The sequence below is a fragment of the Oxyura jamaicensis genome, chromosome 2 (genome assembly GCF_011077185.1).
Source record: "Oxyura jamaicensis isolate SHBP4307 breed ruddy duck chromosome 2, BPBGC_Ojam_1.0, whole genome shotgun sequence".
In the NCBI taxonomy this organism is placed as follows: domain Eukaryota; kingdom Metazoa; phylum Chordata; class Aves; order Anseriformes; family Anatidae; genus Oxyura; species Oxyura jamaicensis.
In genome coordinates this window covers 60,744,878-60,764,378 of record NC_048894.1, presented here as the reverse complement: position 1 = coordinate 60,764,378, position 19,501 = coordinate 60,744,878, and the positions used below count along the sequence as shown (strand labels likewise).

General features: G+C 45.0%; 1 protein-coding gene across 1 annotated transcript in view; it reads right to left on the bottom strand.

The window, feature by feature from the left end:
* The window catches only part of ITGA9 (integrin subunit alpha 9), a 225,542-nt gene that overhangs the window by 72,673 nt on the left and 133,368 nt on the right, over positions 1 to 19,501 (bottom strand). The window contains exon 18 of the mRNA XM_035317295.1: positions 15,762 to 15,912. Within this exon, the coding sequence (XP_035173186.1) occupies positions 15,762 to 15,912 (151 nt within the window). The remainder of the gene's footprint in view (positions 1 to 15,761; positions 15,913 to 19,501) is intronic.

The window sequence follows — 19,501 nt, the reverse complement described above, 5'->3', positions numbered from 1 at the left end:
AAATTCAGAATAAGGTCAGGAAATAAATTCAAATGTCATAACTTCCAAATAGTTCAATGAAAAAAACAAATGGAAAAGCTCACTACTAAAACCAAAAAGTTAAAACAGACTATGAAGAAGCAATAAAAAAAAAAATCAAGCTTTTTTCCCCTTCTTCCCCAGTGGTAATTCTCAAGGGTAAAGAATACTATTAAGGTAATAACAATAATAATGAGTTTGGCACTGGATATTTTCCTGGAATAAATAAACCTCAGCTCAGCCTACAGTCACCAATAGCCAAAGCCAAACCAGAAAACCCAGGAAATGCCTTTTCAAAGCACACATAGGGCTTTTGGACATTCAGAAACACCAATACAAAGCACGTCAGGACTTTTTCCACAGAAGGAAATGGTGACATGTTAAACAGTAATCTAGCGACACCAATGAAATGCAAAGGTAAAATTCATTACCTCCTGCACTGGGATATTGAAAAAGTTGTGGGTTGTATGTTTTTTGTTTGTTTGTTTGTTTTGTGTTTTTTTTTTTTTTTTAAAAAAAAAAAAAAAAAAAAAGAGGCTTAGTTCCCTTCTAAGTCTTTACTTGAAGAGATGCTGCCCTACTATGCAGGGCAGCTGGTCAGATCACTCCTCATCCTCCCCTTGCCATGTTGAAATCTCCTGCAGATGTTTACAGCCAAGATCCGAGAGCAGGTTTTCCGGACTCCTCCCAAAGGCAGGCTGCAAAAGCATTGTGGCCTAGGCTCACGCCTGGCTCTGCATCCCCCCACAGCCTTGCCCAGCTGGAGGTCTTGCTGGGACAGCCCAGAGAGGGGTTCCCATGCTTACCCCAGACCTCCAGTACCTCACAGACCTTACAGTGAAGCCAGCTGGGATGCTTCTCCCTCCTCTCTTTCTCACTTGATGCCTTTGGCTTTGATGAAAGGCCACAGGAAGCTCAAGCTCTTAAATAAAAAAAAATAATAAAAAATAAAAAGCACCCCAAACCACCAGATTTGGGGCCCTAAGGCTTCCTTCAGAAGGGAGGGGAACACACCTGCATCTGCTAATAGGAATTTAGACTGATCTCAGCTAAACCCAAGGCTGAGCCCGCAGCAGTCGGCTGCTCAGGGAGAGACATGCTGAGAAGAAAGATCCTGCCTTGCCTCATTCTCTAGAAGAAAGCAAGGCCTTCCTGAGGGCTTTCTTGCTGTGTGTTTCAGGCAAAGAGAAAAGAATGAGCAGCAAATTCAGGGGAGGGAGGAAGAGAGGGAGGGAAACAGAAAGAAGGGAAGAAGGTAGAAACAGAAAGAAGGGTCCCGGTAGACTGGAAGCTGGCAAATGTTGTGCCGATTTTCAAGAAGGGTCAGAAAGAAGACCCTTGCAATTACAGGCCTGTCAGTCTCACGTCAGTGCCTGGTAAAATCATGGAGAAGATGGTTCTCGAACTTATTGAGGCGCACCTGGGGGACAAAGCAGTCATTGGTCCCAGCCAGCATGGGTTTGTGAAGGGTAGGTCCTGCCTAACTAACCTGATTTCCTTTTACGATAAGATCACCCGTATGGTGGACCAAGGGAAACCAGCTGATGTGATTTTTTTGGACTTCAGCAAGGCTTTTGACATGGTCTCCCATAGGATCCTACTGGACAAAATGTCCACCATACAGCTAAATAAAAACATCATACAATGGGTGAGCAATTGGCTAACGGGCAGGGCCCAAAGGGTTATGGTAAATGGGGCTGCGTCAGGCTGGCGGGCGGTCACCAGTGGGGTCCTTCAAGGCTCCATTTTAGGGCCGGTACTTTTCAATATTTTTATAAACGATCTGGATGTAGGAATAGAAGGTATTTTGAGCAAGTTTGCTGATGACACCAAACTTGGAGGAGTTGTGGACTCGAATGAGGGTGGAAAGGCCTTGCAGAGGGATCTGGATAGGTTGGAGAGCTGGGCGATCACCAACCGTATGAAGTTCAATAAGAGCAAGTGCCGGGTCCTGCACCTGGGACGGGGAAACCCTGGCTGCATGTACAGACTGGGCGATGAGACGCTGGAGAGCAGCCTAGAAGAGAGGGATCTGGGGGTCGTGGTAGACAGCAAGTTGAATATGAGCCAGCAGTGTGCCCTGGCAGCCAGGAGGGCCAACCGTGTCCTGGGGTGCATCAAGCACAGCATCGCTAGTAGGTCAAGGGAGGTGATTGTCCCGCTCTACTCTGCGCTGGTGCGACCTCACCTCGAGTACTGTGTGCAGTTCTGGGCACCACAGTATAAAAAGGACATGAAACTGTTGGAGAGTGTCCAGAGGAGGGCTACGAAGATGGTGAAAGGCCTGGAGGGGAAGACGTACGAAGAACGGCTGAGGTCACTGGGCCTGTTCAGCCTGGAGAAGAGGAGGCTGAGAGGAGACCTCATCGCAGTCTACAACTTCCTCGTAAGGGGATGTCGAGAGACAGGAGACCTTTTCTCCATTAACACCAGTGACAGGACCCGCGGGAACGGGGTTAAGCTGAGGCAGGGGAAATTTAGGCTTGACATCAGGAGGGGGTTCTTCACAGAGAGGGTGGTTGCACACTGGAACAGGCTCCCCAGGGAAGTTGTCACTGCACCGAGCCTGTCTGAATTTAAGAAGAGATTGGACTGTGCACTTAGTCACATGGTCTGAACTTTTGGGTAGACCTGTGCGGTGTCGAGAGTTGGACTTGATGATCCTTAAGGGTCCCTTCCAACTCAGGATATTCTATGATTCTATGATTCTAAGAAAGAAAGATAAGTCAGGACTTTCCTTTCACACCAGAAGCAACCAAGGAGTTCACAGGAGAGTCAGAAAATCCCATGGCACTGGCACCAAGCCAAAGGAAAGCTCCTGTTTACTCACACCACCCCTCCTTGGATTTTCAGCTTCAAACTTTTCATATCTTTACTAATCTTTCTGACTGTGGGTAAAATACCGTGAAGCTGTTTGGTTTTGTCTGTTGGGCTAATCTGTTTGTTTTCAAGTCTTTCTACAAATAAAACTGCAGTTAACTTCAGAGAGGCTATGCCCCAAGTATGACTGCAGAATCATTCCTTGTGCTTAATGAGAATAATTAGAGGGTTTGATTTTTATCTATAGATCCTATTGGAATCAGGGGAGAAATCTGAACAAGATGAAAGAGAGCAATTACCGCTGCTTCCGGCCACAGGACTCAGCAACTTAACCATACAGATATTTACACCGTTCTGGTGGGTTTTCGGCTCAGTATCGGTTATCTCCAGGCACCATCTTGATCCGCCTGTCTTAGAAGTGATGAAAGGAAACTCCTACAAGAACAGAACTGACCCCCTGTACCGGAAAATCGATCAACTTGAAACTTCAAGTTAAAACTAAAACAACAATCCCAAAAACCTCATACTGTAATTACAGCCACTAAAACCTGTGGAAATCAATTCTTGCATAAATCTTTTGCAGAGGTCTTCTAAGTTTGGACAATAGTAAGCCCCATCCTTAAGAACACAGGAGACAAATTCTGCTCCATAGATGTATTGCCACAAATGCCTGCAAGTCCCTGTGCACTGTATTTAACACTGAATGATGAGAAAGAAGGGACACCATGACACAAGAAAGACATTGGTGATCTTTCCCATAGGGAGAGAGTAGCCTGTAAATAAACACAACCAAGATCATGTGTATGGAGCTTATTGTATATAAGGCTCTACCCTTTAAAAGGATTCTTCCCTTTCTCCCAGCAATATGATTTATCAAGATAATCATCTAAACTGCAGTAGCCAGATTTCAGCAACTGAGGCAGACAAAGTCCTTTTTTGAAGACCTCTCTAATAGCCAGCACAGATCTGACCATGGCAGTGGCTCCTATTTCTGCAGTTTCCAAAGATGTGTGGGATGAAGCAGCTCATCCAGTGAAGAATGGGCCACATGAGCCCAAAACACAGAGGTGGACACCACCTGCAGCTCAGGGAGCCCTTCTCCACAACTTTGAGAAAGTCTCATCAATTCATTGCTTCAGATTTCCTTTTCCCTCTCTCATCTGGAGGGAAACCAGGACTTCCACTTGTTCCTGGCCATGGTGAAACCCCACCTTGGGTGGTTCAGCAGCTGGTGCTCATTCACCATCAATGGGCTTTGCTACAGCACAGGCTGCCTTACAGCTTCCACAAAAAAAATACATCTCAAATAAGTGTACTCATCCACACAGCTGTTCTTCCTTTAGAAAGTCATTCCTCTTGCAGGCCCAAGGGAAGAACAGGGCTAGGCAGCCAAACAAAACCTCCCTTAATAATCTGAGCCACATGGAGCATCCAAGGCTACTCCCTAAAACCATTATTTGTATATATATGTAAACAATCAATCTAAGAGGCATGACAAGCTACTTCCAGGACAAACACTTTCCTCATCACATAGCCCAGACCACAACCCAAGCAGATCACCATAAAGCTTCTCAATGTATCTTGTCCTTCTGTATGTTATTCCAGCACCATCAAGTCCTTCAAAAGAAATGTTTGTTAACAGCTTACTAATCACAGGCTGCTGTAAAGCCTCACAAAAATTACCACCACATTTTTGTACTGTAAAATAAGTTTTTACTGTAACATCACCCAAAAGAAACAAGTACATCATCAAAAGCCTTGCCTGTTTGAATCTGAAGTTTCTACTGCTTCCTGTAGAAATGCTTTGGATGACCTCCCACAGGAAGTCATTGTTTCCCTACAAGCAGCTTAAGACTGCAAAAACCTCAGATTTCTAAAGCTAGCTGGAGTTGGCTGTATCCAGTTTTGCAAGGTCTGAGTCACATCGTCATCTTACACATTACCACCCTTCAATCAGATTTCTAAGTGTTAAGCTGCTCCTGAAAACAGGATTTAACAAGCTTGCATAGGCTCTTCCACCACTAAGCAGAAAAAGATCTAAATTCCTGAAAAATCATGGCTTCTGAAGCATTTATTCCAATAGGGAGTTTTCCAACAGACCTTGGGGATTCTGCATTCTATTTGTTGATGGGGGGAAAAAAATAACAAAGAATTCATTCAGACATAAACAGGAAGAGAAAAAATTTACAAGACTTCTATCAGAAGTCATTACACAACTAAATCCAGTCAGTGGGAATGATATCTGAACCCCAAAAAGAAAATCTGGATCAAAAGGTTTAGCCTTCAATTCCTACCTGCTAAGAGTAGGTGGATATTAAGTGGCTCTAACAACTTCTGGCCTGAAAAAAAAAAAAATTGTTGCTCCTTACTTATCCCTTGGGAAGTATAAAACTTAAGGTTTTCATTGAGCATTCACAGAAAAAGACTAAAACAAACAATGAAGTCAGATAGCTTAACTACATGTATTTTTTCTTCCCAATCAAGAAATCAGACAATTTAACGCAGGTGGTGGTGACTGCCACACTAATTATTCCTGAATCCTGGCTATAAAAGCTCTCGTGGCAGAAGGGTTCAAATCCCCTAACATAAGTGATATATTGCTTGGGAGGTCTTCCAGATGTGCTCATGTCAGTGCAGGGGTCACAGCTTCCACGCTACTTGGCACCACTCACTCTAACACTCTAAGAGCAGATGACAGGAGCAACTCCAACCTACTCCACGCAACGTCAACTCAAGGATTTTTCAATGTCAACTAGAGGATTAACTCAAGCCTCTAATTTAAAAGGTTTCTGTTAACCAGCTGGAGGTGAACTGAGAGCAATCACTGTAAGTTCTCTACCAGTGGATTCAAAGGGGCAAAGACTACTGGAAAAAAAGACATCGGGAATACCCATGACTTAGTTTCTTCCACTGGCACAGATGGATCCAAAAGGAGGTACGTGTCCTAGGCTTTTGTGCTCTATCGGTATCCTGTCCCTGCCAGCCCTAAGACTCTTAGAAAGCATGAGCAGCATGGGAAACCAGAGTAAGAGAATTTCCAAATTGGAAACATTAAACTCAGTGTGTGCAGCTCTTCTGGGCTCTCTTAGTCAGGAGATGTCAGCAAGCTCTCAGGGAGCAGGGGGGTGAGGGGTTGGGGGTGTGTTGTATCCGAAGTGCATGACCTGACCTGCCTGCTAACCCAGAGAAGGCACCGCATTACTTATCTGAAGAAAAATCCCAGGGTCCATAAACAGTGTGTCTCAAGATATCAGCATATTCATAATGAGCACCAAGGGTTCAGATAGCCATTCCTTGTATTTCCTTAATGTGTAAGTCCCACGAAATGAAAACCTTGCTGCTCACTCTGTCCTGGCCCAGCCCTGCAAACTTTACTCAGCTGTTGCTTGCAAAAGTTGCTGCAAAAAGCAGGAGGAATGCTATACACAGCTGGTTCTGGATGCTGGGAGCTTGCCTGAAATAAAGAACTAATCCACGGCTGGAAATGAGAGTCAGCAGTGGGATTTCCTGACCTCTGCTCTCCGTAACCCATGTTGAAATGGGCTTAGCTGTTAGATTCCCTCCAGTCCTTGCAGAGCATTTCAAGAGCAGCCAGAGATTAATGCTATAGATATTGGGTTATTGTTGTTTTTTATTATTACTATGTTACATATGCTATTTTTATACCATTAGTATAAAATTTCCTGAGCTGATTTAATAAAGAGATGGCCCTGCCTACACCCACCCCCCAACGTCAGCTCCTTGATCATGTACTTCCAGCATTTACCTGGTGCTCATCTGACCCCTTGCAAGCTGGCTCACCTCGCTGAACCCACAAAAAACTAAGCCAACCAAAACGAGTGAGAAAAGCTGGATGGCATGGCCAAGCACAGACAAAAAATGCGATTTTCCCTGTCAGTGGTGGCTGTTGTACCAGCCTACTTGGGAAGTCTCTGAAAAAATGTTAACTGCCACTTCCAGCAAGCTTATAGTACTTTTTCTGTAACTGTACTAACAATACCCTTCTGCTCTAAACAGCAGCTAATGAATGGTTACCAAAGTGCCTATTTCTGACAAGCATTTTCAGCAAAACTTCACAAGCCAGCAGGCAATTCCAACAGATGCAAAATAATGTAGAAATTAGCAGTAAGAGCCTTTTATTCTCTTTTCCAGACTCTTTAGCACACAGGCAGCGCTCTGTGTTCTATAAGAAAGTGGTATTAACACCTCTGTTAAGTGGATTTTTCAGGCTCTGAAATAGCTTTCTTGAAACAGAATTAAGATTATGGGACAATAAATTTTAATATTAAAAAAAAAAAAAAATAGAAGATCTACTATTTAGGGAAGAGGTGACCAATCTCTGTCAACACAGTAAAAGTGAAATCTACGTGAACACGTGAGGTATTTTTTTTTTTTTAAAAAAAAAAAAGGAAGAAAATGATTAAATCTCTTCGTATTTCAAAAGAAACATTTTTCCTAGTAGACAACTTTTGAAATTCATTACAGTGCAATGCTCCCACGCACCTGTAAAACTACCAGTTCTCACTGAATCAGAACTTGAAACTTTTCACAGGCTTTACATCATGGCCACGCTTTGTCAGCCTCCTGAGAAGAAATCCAGCTTTTGCCCAGCCTTAAATGGACTTCACCATTCTGGCTTTTTTTGTTTGTTTTCCTAACTAATCAACGTGCGTTATAATTGGTTTCTAAAAATCTCACTTTAATTCTACCAAAGTTAGGAAGAATTGAAAAATAATGTTTATAATCCAAGTGTTGCCACTGCATATGAAACCATACGAACCATACGGTTACCGAAACCGTAATGAAAGGAAAATAATATGCACAGTGAGCTACTGGAGATGAAACGCACAACTGCATCTTAAGTTTTCAGGAATATCACCAGTTAAGAAATTTACTGTTTTGTAGCTATACATTCACTTCCACAGAAGAGTCTCCCTGTATCTAAAAAGGGTGAAGGGATGATTTGAGCGCAGGACAGCGACACTTCTGTGAAAACAGTCCCTTGGAAGGGTAGCAGTAATGACAGAGTTAAAAACACTGCAGGGAGGGTAGGCAGAGATGAGAAGTCTGTTGCCTGAAGCCCATGCCACATACTGTGCCTCTCAAGAAGGAAGAGGGCTGTCTGTCAGAAGCTATGGAAAGAAAATGCTGGGCTTCGTCCACAAAGCCAGGGAGGACTGGCAGCAGAACAACAGGAAAATCAGACAGTGGAATAAATGGAGTCGTTTAAACATCAGTCAACGAATGCCTTTTCACCTTGCGGAGAAGCGGCAAAGCCCTGCCAGGTGATCTATCCACTGCAGCTCATGAAATCTCAGTCTCCACAAGAGGAAGAGCTATCTCCATAATGCACTTCAGGGAATGCTACTGGTAATCCCTACTGAGCTTGGCCATACCATTCTTTCCAAACATGATCTGTGGCATTTTGTCACAGTAACTCTGTTGAGAAAACAGCATTACATTTTTTGCAATGTCAGCTCTCAATGTAACGAAACTACAGCAAGAAATAACAGGACTGAATCTGCCAGGAATTCCTCTGGAGACACAGGGAAAACAAACAGGAGATTTCACAGCATCCTGAAATGACTATAGAGATCAATTTAAAAGCTCACCATGCAGTCACTGTTCCGAGGTCCACCTTGCAGAAAAAGTTTCAAGCAACCAATGGAAGAGACCCTTCCCTTCCACTTTACTGTCATTCATTAAAAGGCAGTTGCAGCAAGAAGTTTCCCATAAGCAGCAGCTCTTTTGATTTCAAAATTGCTCCACTATGGGAAATCTTATGAGTTGTCGTTTTTACTCCAGCTTTATGTTTTGGATTTTTGCCTGGGCAATGTTCAACCAGGAATAAAATCTATTTAAAGTACATGCACCGTACATATTTTGCATAGATGTCAAGGGATGGGAGTAGGTTATAAAACAGAGAGTCCATGATATTTTATTTAAAAAAGCATTTTTCAAGGAGCTTAGGGAAAATATAGCACTAATTGAAACTATGAGGTTGTAATCCAGTTTCCCATCTGGATACATGATGAGGCCAATAATCCATTAGCTTGTCCTGTAGCAAAAGCTAATTGAGAGGAAGCAAAGTCGCCCAACACAACCCTGTTTCTCAGTTCTTGAAACCTGTTACTAAATTATCAGAGGAAAAAAGAATCTATAAAATCAAACACACAAACAGTGGAGTGGCAGGAATAACAAACCCTGCTACAGTTCTCAAAACCAGCGAAAGAAGGAAGCCTACATGTCTCCTTGATGTATGCTGTTTTTTTTGTTTATTTGTTTTTAAAGAAATGATAGCTTCTATTAGCTGAAGACACATTGTGTAGTGAGATAACCCTACAACAATGTCATTTGCTTCCAGAAACTGCTCCTTCTAGGGAGCATTTACACACAGCTGTTTCAAGTCTGCTTTAGACCCAGGCTCAAGGTACAATACCAAGGGAAACAGCACGTCATCTTCAGCTTGTTCCCTGATAGTGTTGGCCAAGAAGAACAACAAAGGCAACTGGTGTTCCAGTTAATCCATGTGTGTAAAATATTCAACAAGTAAGTACAGAAGAAGAAAAAAAAAAAAAAACACACAAAAAAAACAACCTTTTAAAAGAACATACAACAAGCTCTGTTTCTTTTCCAGTGCAGAGCAATGGAAACCCTCCCACTGACTTCAATGGGAGCTGGGCCAGACCCTAAAAGTCTTCACGTAAACTTCCATTACAGAGAAGTTGTGTATTGGCGGAAGGTATTTCTGCTTTAAGAAAAAAATCATGATAAACTGCACACTTGCAGCACATACTCTGAAAAAGAAGCTTATAATAGAAGGAGAACTTTCTGAGGTTTGTAACTGTATGCAATGTCAAAGTCTATTGTGAAAATCAACAGAATTAACTTGTATCAGAATTTATCATACTTTGTTATGTAATGAGGCAATCTAAGAGGTTTATAATAGCTAAAATCTATTATAAGCTTTCTCTATAAAACATCACAGAATCACAGGTTGGAAGAGACCTCCAAGATCACTGAGTCCAACCTCTGACCTAACACTAACAAGTCCTCCACTAAACCATATCCCGAAGCTCTACATCTAAACGTCTTTTAAAGACCTCCAGAGATGATGACTCAACCACTTCCCTGGGCAGCCTATTCCAGTGACTAACAACCCTTTCAGTAAAAAAGCTTTTCCTAATATCCAACCTAAACCTCCCCTGCCACAACTTTAGCCCATTCCCCCTCGTCCTGTCACCAGGCACGTGGGAGAATAGACCAACCCCCACCTCGCTACAGCCTCCCTTCAGGTACCTGTAGAGTGCAATAAGGTCACCCCTGAGCCTCCTCTTCTCCAGGCTAAACAGTCCCAGCTCCCTCAGCCGCTCCTCGTAAGACTTGTTCTCCAGACCCTTCACCAGCTTCGTTGCCCTTCTCTGGACTCGCTCGAGCACCTCCATGTCCTTCTTGTAGTGAGGGGCCCAAAACTGAACGCAGTACTTGAGGTGCGGCCTCACCAGAGCTGAGTACAGGGGGACGATCACTTCCCTGGAAACTGCTGGCCACGCTGTTTCTGGTACAAGCCAGGATGTTGTTGGCCTTCTTGGCCGCATGAGCACACTGCTGGCTCATATTCAGCCGACTGTCAACCACTGCTCCCAGGTCCTTCTCTGCCAGGCAGCTTTCCAACCACACATCTCCCAGCCTGTAGCTCTGTTTGGGGTTGTTGTGCCCCAGGTGCAGGACCCGGCACTTGGCCTTGTTGAACTTCATACCGTTGGCCTCGGCCCATCGGTCCAGCCTATCCAGATCCTCCTGCAAAGCCTTCCTACCCTCGAGCAGATTGACACATGCACCTAACGTGGTGTCATCTGCAAACTTATGGAGGGCGCACTCGATCCCCTCATCCAGAAAAATAATGACAAAATATCATTGTTACAATGGGCCATGTTAATATCATACTTTGAAACATTTGTGCTACTGTTTTTATTATTGCTCTTATGGCTTGAAAAGCATAGCAAAGCTCCAGCAGAGACACAAACGACTGCAAAAAGCAGGACCAAATAGTCAGAATGTTATTATGATTGTATTTCTATCTTGTGCGATTTATTTTCATGTTACTCACACCAAGCTTTCATAGCCATCAGTTTGCAAAATGCTCGATTCAGTGTTTACATTTCAACTTTAAATAAACTCAAGATAATGAAAACATATGAGCATTTCAACCTAAAACGCGAAGAAGCTAAAGCTTGAAAACTTCACCTGAGTCATAGAATCACAGAATTTCTAGGTTGGAAGAGACCTCAAGATCATCGAGTCCAACCTCTAACCTAACACTAACAGTCCCCACTAAACCATATCCCGAAGCTCTACATCAAAACGTCTTTTGAAGACATCCAGGGATGGTGACTCCACCACCTCCCTGGGCAGCCTGTTCCAATGCCTCACAACCCTTTCAGTAAAGAAGTTCTTCCTAACATCTAACCTAAAACTCCCCTGGCGCAACTGTAGCCCATTCCCCCTCGTCCTGTCACCAGGCACATGGGAGAACAGGCCAACCCCCACCTCGCTACAGCCTCCCTTGAGGTATCTGTAGAGAGCGATAAGGTCGCCCCTGAGCCTCCTCTTCTCCAGGCTGAATAAGCCCAGCTCCTTCAGCCGCTCCTCGTAGGACTTGTTCTCCAGGCCCCTCACCAGCTTCGTCGCCCTTCTTTGGACCCGCTCAAGCACCTCGATGTCCTTCTTGTAGCGAGGGGCCCAAAACTGAACACAGTACTCGAGGTGCGGCCTCACCAGAGCCGAGTACAGGGGGACGATCACCTCCCTAGCCCTGCTGGTCACACTATTTCTGATACAAGCCAGGATGCCGTTGGCCTTCTTGGCCACCTGAGCACACTGCTGGCTCATATTCAGCCGACTGTCCACTATCACTCCCAGGTCCTTCTGCGCCTGGCAGCTCTCCAACCACTCATCTCCCAGCCTGTAGCTCTGCTTGGGGTTATTACGCCCCAGGTGCAGGACCCGGCACTTGGCCTTGTTAAACTTCATGCAGTTGACCTCAGCCCATCGGTGCAGCCTATCCAGATCCTCCTGCAGAGCCTTCCTACCCTCGAGCAGATCGACACACGCACCTAACTTGGTGTCATCTGCAAACTTACTGAGGGTGCACTCAATGCCCTCGTCCAGATCATTGATGAAGATGTTAAAGAGGACCGGCCCCAGCACCGAGCCCTGGGGGACGCCACTAGTGACTGGCCTCCAACTGGATTTGACTCCATTTACCACAACTCTCTGGGCCCGGCTATCCAGCCAGTTTCTAACCCAACGAAGCGTGCGCCAGTCCAAGCCAAGAGCAGCCAGTTTCTTGAGGAAAATGCTGTGGGAGACGGTGTCAAAAGCCTTGCTGAAGTCAAGGTAGACCACATCCACAGCCTTTCCCTCATCCACCCAGCGCGACACTTTGTCATAGAAGGAGATCAGGTTCGTCAAGCAGGACCTGCCTTCCATAAACCCATGCTAACTGGGCCTGATCGCCTGCTTGCCCTTCAGGTGCTGCATGATGACTCCCAAGATAATCTGCTCCATGAGCTTCCCTGGTACTGAGGTCAAACTGACAGGCCTGTAGTTCCCCGGGTCAGCCCTCCGGCCCTTCTTGTAGATGGGCGTCACATTCGCTAGCCGCCAGTCAGCTGGGACCTCCCCCGATAGCCAGGACTGCTGATAAATGATGGATAGTGGCTTGGCCAGCTCCTCTGCCAGTTCTCTCAGTACCCTTGGGTGGATCCCATCCGGCCCCATCGACTTGTGCACATCCAAGTGCCGTAGCAGGTCACCAACCAGTTCTTCGTGGATGGTGAGGGCCACATCCTGCTCCCCATCCCCTTCCACCAGCTCAGGGTACTGGGAATCCAGAGAACAACCGGTATTGCCGCTAAAGACTGAGGCAAAGAAGGCATTGAGCACCTCCGCCTTTTCCTCATCTCTTGTAACTAAGTTTCCCCCTGCATCCAGTAAAGGATGGAGATTCTCCTTTGTCCTCCTTTTTGTGTTGATGTATTTATAAAAGCGTTTTTTGTTATCTTTAACGGCAGTAGCCAGATTGAGCTCCAGATGAGCTTTGGCCTTCCTAATTTTGTCCCTGCACAGCCTCGCTACATCCTTATAGTCCTCCCTAGTGGCCTGCCCACTTTTCCAAAGATTATAAACCCTCTTTTTTCTCCTAAGCTCAAGCCACAGTTCTCTGTTCAGCCAGGCTGGTCTTCTTCCCCGCTGGCTCATCTTTGGGCACATGGGAACAGACCGCTCCTGCGCCATTAGGATTTGCCTCTTGAAGAGCGTCCAGCCTTCCTGGACCCCTCTGCCCTTCAGAACCGCCTCCCAAGGGACTCTACCAACCAGTGTCCTCAGCAGCCCAAAGTCAGCTCTCCGAAAGTCCAGTACAGTGGTTTTACTGGTTCCCTTCCTGGCCTCGCCAAGAATAGTGAACTCCACCATTTCGTGGTCACTCTGCCCAAGACAGCTCCCGACAATCACATCCTCCACCAGTCCTTCTCTGTTTGTGAAGAGAAGGTCTAGCGGGGCACCACCCCTGGTAGGCTCACTAATCAGCTGCGTCAGGAAGCTATCTTCCACTTTCTCCAGAAACCTCCTAGACTGCTTTCTCTGGGCTGTGTTGTGCTTCCAGGATATGTCAGGGAAGTTGAAGTCCCCCACGAGTACAAGCGCTGAAGATTTCGCAACTTCTGTCAGCTGCCTGTAGAACTCCTCATCCGTCTCCTCGTCCTGGTTCGGCGGTCTATAGCAGACCCCAACCAGGACACTAGCCTTGTTGTCCCTGCCGATCCTAACCCAAAGGGACTCGATCTTGTCATTCCTAGCCTCGAGTTCTACAACATCGAAAGACTCTCTAATATAGAGAGCCACACCGCCACCCCTTCTGTGCTGTCTGTCCCTTCTGAAGAGCCTATAGCCAGGCATCGCAGCACTCCAGTCATGAGACTGGTCCCACCACGTTTCCGTGATGGCAACCAAGTCGTAGCCTGCCTGCTGCACGATGGCTTCCAGCTCCTCCTGTTTGTTACCCATGCTGCGTGCATTGGTGTAGATGCACTTCAGCTGGGCCATTACCTTATTCCCCGGCCTTGCTATTGTTCCCCCTGGCACAGCTCCAACAATCCTTGCTTCAGCCCCATCCCCCTTCTTACCTAGTTTAAAGCCCTATCAATGAGCCCCGCCAGCTCCTGGCCAAGGATCCTTTTCCCCCTAAAGGATAGGGACCCGTCTACGGCCATCAGACCAGGTGCTGAATAAACTGCCCCATGGTCGAAAAACCCAAGATCTCTGCGTTGGCACCAGCCCCGGAGCCACGTGTTCAACAGGTGGGCTTTCCTGGCCCTCTCCGTACCCCTCCCTGTCACCGTAGGGATGGACGAAAGCACTACCTGCACTCCCGCTCCGTCCACTAACCGTCCCAGCCCCCTAAAGTCTCTTTTGATTGCCTTCAGGCTTCTGTCTTCAATGTCGTCACTGCCCGCCTGGACTATCAGAAGAGGATAATAATCAGAGGGGCGTACCAGGTTGGGAAGCTTCCTGGCAACGTCCCTGACCCTGGCCCCAGGGAGGCAGCAGACTTCCCTACGGGTAGGGTCAGGCCGACAAATAGGGCCCTCTGTTCCCCTAAGGACAGAGTCTCCCACAACAATCACCCTTCTTTCTTTCTTGATGGAGGCAGTCCTGAGGCGTGGAGTCGACCTCCTCGCCCTAGGCATCCTCCTGGGAACACTTTCTACCTCTTCCTCAGTTGCTGTTGATCTCTCAGTCTCCAGGGCCTCAAACCTGTTGCGTAAGGGCACCTGGGAAGGTGGGGCCGGAAGGGGAGGGCATCGCCTGCCATGTCGAGCAGGGACCTGTGTCCATTCCTCCTCAACTCCCAGATCCCCTCCCTCTGCCCGACGGCGACAAGGCAGGGGCTCCACCCCCATTTGGGGTGTCTCAGCCCGTTACCTCTCCTTGAGGCCCTGCAGGGAGTTACTCCACAAGTCTATCTCCCGCTTACACTCCCTGATGGCCCTCAACCTCTCCACCTCCTCCTTGAGCTCCGCCACCATGCGGATCAGGTCATCCACCTGCTCGCACCTCACGCACGCAGCGTCTCTGCCTCCCGCCGATGGCAGCAGCAGGCTCTGACACTCCCTGCATCCGGTGACCTGAACCGCTGCATTCTTTAACGGGCAGTCGGTCTGGGTGTGTACCGACCTCCTGGAGAGCCCACCGTGCCTGGTGGAGACCATTATCGCCTAGCTAACGACTGTCGTTAGGAGGTGTTCGTGTGGGCAGGCGATTGCTCTCCGCCCTTCCTGCTCGCCCTGCCTGCGCGAACAGTCAATGCAGGTGAAATCAAAAGCACTTTTGAGCTCTTAGTTCTAATGAAATGCCCTGGCCACAATCCAAACTTGCACCCAGTTGTGAGCAGACAACAGCCCTGCATCTTGGTTTCTGCAAGGAAAACAAACAAAACAAAACAAACAAAAAGCTACGAACCTAGGTCAGATGATCAGGACTGAGGAGCGCAGTGTGGCACCACTCAAACTAGAGGCAGTCTTTGTATTTCAGTGCCATTCAGTATTCTACAGATTTCCAAACCAGTCTCCTCCTGTCTCTTAATACCTTAGTACCTCAACTGATGTTTCTATTTCATTAGCTGACCCCAAATAACAGTGCTGTGTCTTCTATTGAAACACAAACTGTATCATTTTCTCAGCTTAAACCCACAAAAGAGAAAACCTCAGTAAAAAGCCTGGAAGAAATTCAAGCCCAGCGTAACCAGAAACAACTTCCAAATCTCTTAGCACTGTGGACCAGGCCGCCCCCTGCTCCTACTCCTTGCAAGTAAACTTAATGTTAGGAGACTTCCTCACAGCAAGATTGACATTTCTTACCTTTTGCCACATTTTGATGAAGAAGAGCTCCCCAGAAAAGTTGAAGAAAACATTGGTGTCATAGGCGTCATCCCCAATGTTAGAGATGGAAATGTTAAGGGAGATGTTCCTCACTGCTCCCAGGGCCAGGTAGGCAGTCCTGTCATCAACACTGTAGGCAGAAACAATTACACTAGATTAACTCTTGGCAACTTTCACACTCTCATCCTTTTTTTTCCTGCTGCAGAAGTGTCACAACTCAACTGCTTAAAAGCTCTGTGGTTAGTAATTCATCAGTGTGCTATATAGCCAATGAGTGGTGCAGGCAGGTGTAAGGAAAGTGAGCAGCTTGTGATTCCTGGTTCTGACACTGCCTCCTGTGAAAGGAAATCCCGTGATCCTCACCCAAAACCATTTCATGAGATATTGTTAATATGGCTTTATTGGGAATAAAATAGTTGAAGACTGTAAAGTCATTGGATGGTGAAAATGCAACAAGTACAAAACATTATGCTCACATTCAAACACAAATTCCACTTCATTTTATTTCTCAATACTTCAATCTTACTGAAACATTCTAGTAACTTTCTGAAAAGCTTAGAATTATGCCATGGATAGAAAAAAAAAAAAAAAAAAAAAAAAAAAAGGAAAAGAGGGTCAAATAAAATCCAGAAACTGGTATGAGTGAAAAAATGCATTGAAGTTATAACAACCATCTATTGAATACGACTAACCTTTCCTTGTATATTTATGCTGGACCTAACACTATGAACCTAAAACAATAAAGTCATGTTCTCTAAGTGGAATACCAAAAGAATGGTTAAGATAATAGTCATACATCACGAATCAGTACACTACTGTAACAAAGCATCACAGATCACAAATACACAATTATTATTAGGTATATATTTAATCATGCTAGTCTCTCCAGAACATGAGCTAACAAGAATGTAGGCTTAAGATCACAGAAAAATATACAGTAACAATGCACAGGTTTGCAGGTCTAGGAATAAAAACACAATAAAAGATATTATGAAATATACCAGGTATAAATTCAAAAATAACCAAAATATCTAACTGGCTATGGTTACCATGAGTATAATGTAAAACCATTCATATACCCTGGAGAAATGGAGGGAGCATCACAGGGAAAACATCAAGCAGCTAGCCAAAAAAGTCCTGCAGGCACATAGCAGAGAGATGCTCCGTAATTTCCTTGGAGGGACAATGAGCCAAGAAGTATAAAGGAGGATCTTCTGAGAAAAGGCGTCCTCACACCACCATCCTGCCAGATGCTGCTGCACAGCACATGAGCACACTGCAGCAAGCATCAGCACGGAGAAACCCAAAGCACGGAGAAACCCAAAGCTGACCATGCAGCCTGCCATTCACCCTACTGCCACAAGGGAATGGCTGCGCCAGGGAGAGGCACATGGGCACATGCTGATTCTCTGCACGCCGGTGACTGTCTGAAAGCGACTGGGGTGCCAGATGTGAGTTGTGTTTAAGGCAGCCTTACTCCACTACTGCCAGCCCTCCTCATGGTGCTGCAGCCACAGCATCTGTGTAAATAGGGGGTTTCCAAGGATGTGGCACTTATAAACCCTTCAGCATCCTCTGCCAGCTGCAGCCCTACCAAACCTCCAGATCTCACTGGGTTCTGTCTCTCTGCATTTGCCAAGGAGTTCTCCAGTTTTCCAGACATGGACTTCCAAAGAAAAGGGGAGAATTGTGAGAAACGAAGTTGTGGTTTTGCAGTAGAGAATTATTTTTCTTTATTCCAAGGTAGTTGTGTAGTCATAATAAGGAGAAATGCTAAGTAGATAAGTGGACAGTAGAAGGCCTCACTGTTCCAAAATAAGGTAGAAGCTTGAGAAAAAGAGGATGAGCAGCATGAGAACAGTAAAACAAAGATCCCAAGTTCTCAAAACATAAGAAAGGGGAAATTAAAGGGTTGAAAAAAAAAAAGAAAAAATGTACATATATGGTATAGAGGAGCATCAAGTAGCTTATGAACCTGTAGTATTCAGCCAATGAGGAAACAGGGGAGGTGATCAGGCATCAGGTAATAGGAAATAAAAGGTTATGATTTGTTTACTAAAATGCGCTCCTGATTGACAGGACACCCACCATTGCAATCGCAAATAAAATAAGCTTCACAGAAGATACTGTCTGAAGAAAATTATTTGAGATCTTTCTCACAACAGTAACTTATTTAAAATTTAAAGAACAATATGCAAAGGAGGAAAGAATCCACTCTGAATTCACGGCAGCAGTACTTTAAGATTTGATTTAAAGATGATCAAGATTACTATCTTTCCTACTGAACAATAAAACAAATATTCAGAATGAAATCCTACTTAAAAATAATCCCACAAAAAAAAAAAAAAAAAAAAAAAAAAAAAACATTAAAATAAACACCATTAGGTTGTGTTACTCCTTTACAAAGCTATCACTCATCTGTTAAAAGTGCATCGCACCTAAGCGACAATGTTTATAACAATGTTTTCCTCAGCAGAAAAGGAAAACCCACTTTCTGAGAGCATACTAGTTGCTCCCTGATTAAAGCTTCTACATAAAAACTCACACCCTATTAAACTCTTGAAAACCTCACTGATTTTAGGCTGGCAAAGGAGTTCAGATCTTCCTCTGAAAAGGCTATAGGAGATTGTGCTTTAAGTCCCATTTTAAGAGTAGCTTTCCAAGTCATTAAATCCATGTACATCTGGAACAAATCAGGCTCACTTGCTGGAAGAAAAGGATTAGGAATCTCCCTGCTTGCAGGGGAACTCCAAGGGCCCCCTTTGCTGCTCAAGGGCATAACGTCATGGGCACAGACAGCCCACTGTGGCGTGTGGGAGCAGCTCTGCTGCCAGCCTGGTGGCAGCCTCTGCCAGCAGCTGCTGCACCTACAGCAGCCTTGCTGACAACTCCAACGTGTCACTGAAAAGCTGTTGTCACCCGTCAGAAACAAGAAAACAAACTAGAACCACTTGTGGTCTTGACAAGGTATGTCAAATAATTTAAGGAACGGAATCAAGCAATGGCTTTTGGTTTACATTTCATTGCATGAGAACTATACAGCAGCCAGCATCCTCACCACAGCACTCGTCACCCTCCTCACAGCAAGGAAGGCAGTTTAAAAATAAAAACATGCTCTAAAAAAACAGTGATAGAAAAGATGGAAAATAATCAAGACAATCACTAAATTGGACAGAATAACACCACCCATTACATCGGGTAATATGCATTAATAATGAAATGGGTAAAACCTCTGGTTACACTATATAGCTATTAAATTTAGGCAACCACATTTGTATGCACATGCATACAAGCACACAAAATATGTCAGACTATCAATTTTTGCATGAAAAGGGAAAGAAATTTGACATTCAGAAGTACTAAATTCTTGCAGCTTTCATTCACATGAGCTAGACATGCAGGTAACAAGCAGTTCTGAAAATCAGGCTCCAAGTTTATACATAGAGGATAAACTCTGCCATGGTTTTAAATTAACTTGCCATAGTACTATGCATCAAACATAAAAAGAAATCTTTAACATTCTCTTCTTTAGCAAAAAAAAAAAAAAAAAAAAAAAAGAGGAAACAATTTTAAAGTTCCGGCATAAAATAAATAACTTTTTAACACATGTTAATATTCTTTGTTAATTCCTGTGCCGCATCCTTCTGTTATGGTCAGCGAGTGAATAAAGACCAGCTGGGAAATGCTGACAGAAGAGATCTGCAATTTTCATTTCTCCA